The following is a 6,000-nucleotide window of genomic DNA, read 5'->3' on the forward strand; positions in this document are numbered from 1 at the left end:
GGCATAGCAGTTGTGCAGTAGCAAGAAACTAAATTTTCTCAACAATCTGAATGACCTTGGAAATGGATTCTTCACCAGAGCCTCCAGGAAAGAGCTGAGCCAGACTTCTGACCTATCAAACTGTAATCTAATAAACTGGTATTGTTTTAAGCCATCATGCTTATTGTTATTTGGTGTGCAGCAACAGAAAACTCATATACTCTCCGTCAATAAGAGAATGTCTGTATTTTAAAGAAGCCAAAAAAGGGCCTTACAAATTCCAATTCATAACTAAAGTTTGCAAGAATAAGTCTGAGAAGTCTTAGAGGACGTCTACTTGGATCTCTTAGCTTAAAGTAGATCATGGTATGTTAGGGTGTGATAATTGAGTTCACAATGACAGATGTGACTAAAGGTATGAAACCACTAATTTTTTTTTTTTTGAGACAAGAGTGTCGCTCTGTCGCCCAGGATGGAGTGCAGTGGCACGATCTCAGCTGAATGCAACCTCCGCTTCCCGAGTTCAAGTAATTCTCCTGCCTCAGCCTCCAGAGTAGCTGGGACTACAGGCATATGTCACCATGCCCAGCTAATTGTTTTTGTATTGTTTAGTAGAGACGGGGTTTCACCAGATTGGTCAGGCTGGTCTCAAACTCCTGACCTCAGGCTGTCCACCTGCCTTGGCCTCCCAAAGTGCTAGGATTACAGAAATCACTATTTTTAACGCGGGGGGAAAAATGAAAAACATTTCCCTGGCAATGTTATAAAATTTAGGGAGGAATTTAAAAACCTATACTATGTATCACAGTAAGTTTATGCGGACAACAAACTAATTGAAGTGCAATAAAGTCTACCAGAAAAACACTAGATAACACATTTAATGGAAATGTGTCATTTGCAAAATCTTTACAGAGTGCTTTATTTGATCCCTAAATTAGTTTAAAGTTATCTCCAAATACCTAGTGAACATGTGCCTTTCTCTCCAAAAACACCCTGAAAATGATACTCTCATTTCTAGATAATAATCTTTACTCTACTCTCATTAATTTCTGTATTAAGCTTACTCTCAGAAGTCTACATATTACATCATTCTGCTGACTCAGTAAGTTAAGGTCACTCTTCATTGTACTACTTACTGTTATTTCATTCTTTTAGTTTTTCAATGTAATTATGCTAAAATATATACAATACAAAAATAATGACCTTGGTTTCTGTCACAGTCTACCATATATTTTTTGAAATAAGAAATTATTCTTTACATTTCTCAAAGCTTTAAATTTTTTAAACCACAGTAAATTATGAGAGAAATGCAACATAATTCTATAAAATAAAAAAATTATTTAAACTCATATTTCTCTGGCTGTATATGCAATCACGCAAACCTAAAAGCTTTAGTATTAACATATACATTATCTAAAAATTATTAGGAACCAATATTACTTACTTGAGCTGTCCTTCAGCTGTATCTGGACTATGTCTGTAGTGAAAATCAGTATAGGGTGCTAAAATTCTCTATTTAAAAAAAAAAAAAAAGGAAGAAGAAGAAAAGTCTTTATTTTAAAATGCGTCCTTTCTGTAACAAACTAAAATTCATTCCATTTCTCTCTATCTTTAATGGGTTTACTGCCTGAGGGACTTATTTCTTCTAACTCATCATCGGGGAATATGTTGGGTGATTTTTTTTAATGTACAAATTGAAGTTCTGAACTTTTAAACTGAGGTTTAATATGTATCTAAAACTCATTTTCTCAAACTGAGCACACTCATGTAACTAGTACTAAAGAAAACATTATAGGCATCCTCAAAGCTCTATTATACCTTTGTAGTCACAATCAGTATCTATCCCAAGATAACCATCTTGACTTCTGACGCTATAATTAGTTTTGCCTGTCTTTGAAAATTTAAATAGTTCTATTAATGAACTGCATGTTCCTTTTGTTGCTGGTATAAAGAAAATCCAAATTATTTTTGTGTGTTGTTGCTTGTATTCAGCAACCTTGCTAAAATAACTCATTACTTTAAAACTTAAGAGATGGGATCTTACTCTACTGTGCAGACTAAGGTGTACTGAGTAGTGTGATCACAGCTTACTGCAACCTTGAATTCCTGGGCTCAAGCAACCCTCCCACCTTAGGATCCAGAGTAGCTGGGATTACCGGCTACTTTAGAACTACTATATTTTATTAACAACCTTCCCATCTTGTCTTCGGCATTACTGTGGACATGAATTTTAGTTCTAAATATAATTTAAAATATAAGAGATTAATAATTGCTTTTAACAGTCATGACTCTTAAATCGTCATATATTTACTTTTTCTGGTGCTCTTCATTCCTTCCTGCATTTCTCTGTCTTGGGTCATTTTCCTTTCAACTGAGGATTACCTTTAGCCTTTCTTTATGTCTCCTTTTGACAATAATACTTATTAATGTATACAGTTTCAGTGACTTAAGAATCTAGGAGACGTTTGGCTATATGGTTATGGCTCAAGGTCTCATAAGATTTCAGTCCAAGTGTTAGCCAAGCCTGTAGTCATCTGAAGGCCTGACTGGAGCTAGAGGATCTGCGTCAAGAAGTGTCACTCACAAGGTGCTGATTGTTGGCAAGAGAGCTCAGTTCCTCCCTATGTATTATCTCATTTGTTTTCTGAGCTTTATAACATGAAGCTTTATCAGTTTTAGAAACAAAGTTTTGGCCACTGTCTCTTTGGATCTTTGCTTCTGCCAACTTTTTCTCTCCAAAGACTGCAATTATGTTTTATCCCTTTTGTGCTGTTCAATTTTCTTTCTTTTTTCTCTCTGTGCTTTACTGTGTGTGAATTAACATTATTTTTGTTTTACCCTTGGATATTTTTATTGACTTCTCTTTCAGTTTACTAATAATATCTTCCTGTTCAAACTGAATTTTAATTTCATTGTGCTCTGAATTCCAGATATCATATTTTCAGTACTAGAATTTCCATTTGATTCTTTTCACATATTCAATTATATGGTGAAATTCTCCATTATTTCATGTATTTTATTTATCTTCTTGAACAAATTAATTGGGGTTGTTTTAATGTCTTTTTCCTCTATCTGAATTACCTGCAAGCATGTTTCTATGGATTTTTTTTTCTTTTGGGTTTTCAGTCATACAGTCATGTCTTTTTAAATGACTAATTTCTGATTGAATGTGCACTTTATAAAAGGCTCCACGTGATGTTATCTCCCACTCAAGATGGTTTATTCTTTCCTCTGCTAGACAGGTAGATTAAGGGGACTGATTACCTTATTCTAATGCCCAACTAAGTTAAATTGAGGCTACAATGCAATTTTGGTAAGACTAAGCAGATCTCTGGTTTTCCTGTGTTTGAGGTTTGTTTCATTTATATAAAGGCTTTGCTAATCCACTGTATGATATATAGGAATAAAAACGCAGCTGGCTGGGCATAATGGGTCATACCTGTAAGCCCAGCAGTTTGGGAGGCTGAAGTGGGTGGATTGCATAAGCTCAGGAGTTTAAGACCAGCCTGAGCAACATGGCAAAGTCCCGTCTCTGCAAAATATGCAAAAATTAGCCAGGGGTGGTGGTACATGCCTATAGTCCCAGCTACTCAGGAGGTTGACATGGAAGGATCGCTTGAGTCTGGGAGGTCTAGGCTGCAGTGAGACATGATCGTGCCACTACACTTAAGCCTGGGCAACAGAGTGAGACCCCATCTCAAAACAAAACAAAAAACAAAACACAGAGCCAATACATATTATCTTTTATTCATCTAATTTTAAAATTATAGTTTTCTTACTTGATAAGAAAAAAAATAAAGCTAAACAAATTATAAAATATCAACAGTGCCAGTTTATTCCCATAGGATTCCAATGAATAATGTACTTGAAATCACTTACTAAGAATATTTTACTAACACTGTTAGTTAATAATATAGGCTGATGTCAATTTTATAACGTGAAGCATTTTTAAAAATAGTCCTGATAAAAACAGAACACTTAAGTTTTAAAAAATGATTTGGAAAAACAAATTAGGGGACAATCAATCATTTATATCACATATGATTTCATACCTAAATACAAACAAATCCTTGATTTAAACTGACTCCAAATATTCAAAAGACAATAATGCAATACATGCACAGGAAGAAACTATAATATAGTGCATAATTCTGTTCCAACCTCCCCTACATACTTTCTTATAAAGAAAAGTATACAGTAGCCTTATTACTTTTGACTAACTGTAATAAACCCTACTTGAATCATAAAAAATTTAAAAGGTATTTACAAAATATACATATACGCTTTCTTTCTAGTAGATATAATTAGCTGCTAACAAAGTGCTTCCAACTTCAGAAATTTTAGTAGGTTTCATATTGTATAATTAGCGGGAGCTATTCACAATGTACTGACGGCCTTAAAAGCAAATGGTAATCTTAAATAGGTAAATTTCTTACGTAACTTTCTTTGTACTCTAATTTGGTTCATAAACTTTTCATATATAATACAAAAATAAAATTTACTTTACACATTGATGAAATATTATTAAGAGTAATGTTTTCAATTCAGTCCAAACTGAATGATCTGTAAAATAGAGCTGGGAACAAATCGGTCTCGGCTAATTTAGGTTTGATAATTAATGTGGTACTGCATCTATAGAATTTAATACTTCAAAGTAAAAGTATACACTTATAATCATATTTTAAAACTAGAAAAGAATATTAAAGTTCCTACCTCTAATTCTACATCTGCTCGCACATACTGTCGAGTCTTTGGATGATTAAGAAGGTGCAAAATTGTAGTAATTAGGGCCTCATTTATTCGACTTAATTGGCAATCGATCACATTTTTCAAGATGGTGTTTAGTCCACCTCGAAGGGCCACCACCTCTGGATTCTGAAGTGCTAAAATAAAAGAGAAAAACTTAACATATTATATTTGGGGTAATTATTAAAAGTAATAAAAAATCTGGGCTTTAAAACTTAATTGCCTTTCTGACTTGAAAAACTTTCTAATAACAACATTTATAAGAACAGGTAGATAAAAGGACAAGTGGATAAAGAGTCACTGAATATACTTCCCCAAAACCTGATTTTTAAAATATCTTTGGATTGTCTTTTCATACCCTTTGTCCATATAATACTGGAATGGCTTTTTTTTCCTATCAATTGCACGGAGTTCTTTATAAGGTAGGGATATTAGCCATTTATCTGTCTCAAATCTTTCATCTGTGATTTAATTTCAGATTTTGTTTAAAATGGTATATTTCATTTCTCTATATTTTTATTAAACACACACACAGAACACACAGTTTAGTAATTTTGAGCTCAGAAATTTCTTGCTCCAAAGATGTCCACTCAACATACAGAACTCTCATTATCCTAGAAAGATCTCTCACATTACTTTCCAGTGAGTCCTCCTCCACTGCACAGGCCACCACCGTTCTCATTTGTACCCTTACAGATTAGTTGTATCTTCTTAAGAATCAATTTGACAAAGTCAAAAGTACTCCCCAAACACACAAACAAGTCATACACAGTTCTTATAAAATTTGTCTTATATATTTTTTCTACTTTAAACATAGTATTGCTTTTTCTAATTACTGATTATTGCTGAAACACAAAAATCTGTCAAATCTGTTTTCACATAGTCCTACTACCTAAAATTAAGTTGGTTTTTACTTGAGATTTTTTTATATAGAAGATACCATCTACAAAGTAATACTGTCTCCTTTCCAATATATACACATATTTTATTATTTTGGCTAAGTTACAAGGATGTGGTATTTGTAGAAATTCACCATTAAGAATAGCATTGATTGTTGATTTGAGATAAATATTCTTGAATGCTAACAAAGTAGCCTTCTAATTATCTATCTATCTAAGTATATGTGTATTTGTGTACATGTACATAAAATGCTAGTTACATAATAAGAAATTTGTAGGTTTGGCCAGGTGCAGTGGCTCATGCCTGTAATCCCAGCACTTTGGGAGGCTGAGGCGGGTGGATCACAAGGTCAAAAGATGGAGACCATCCTGGCCA

At 33.6% G+C, this 6,000-nt stretch overlaps 1 protein-coding gene across 2 annotated transcripts in view; it reads right to left on the reverse strand.

The window, feature by feature from the left end:
• The window catches only part of RICTOR (RPTOR independent companion of MTOR, complex 2), an 83,863-nt gene that overhangs the window by 39,974 nt on the left and 37,889 nt on the right, over positions 1-6,000 (reverse strand). For both annotated transcript variants that reach the window (XM_011966126.1, XM_011966120.1), the window contains exons 6-7: positions 4,693-4,862; positions 1,424-1,491 (exon numbers count right to left, since the gene is read on the reverse strand). In XM_011966126.1, the coding sequence (XP_011821516.1) occupies positions 1,424-1,491; positions 4,693-4,862 (238 nt within the window). The remainder of the gene's footprint in view (positions 1-1,423; positions 1,492-4,692; positions 4,863-6,000) is intronic.

Source organism: Mandrillus leucophaeus, unplaced genomic scaffold, assembly GCF_000951045.1.
Source record: "Mandrillus leucophaeus isolate KB7577 unplaced genomic scaffold, Mleu.le_1.0 Scaffold119, whole genome shotgun sequence".
Classification (NCBI taxonomy): Eukaryota; Metazoa; Chordata; class Mammalia; order Primates; family Cercopithecidae; genus Mandrillus; species Mandrillus leucophaeus.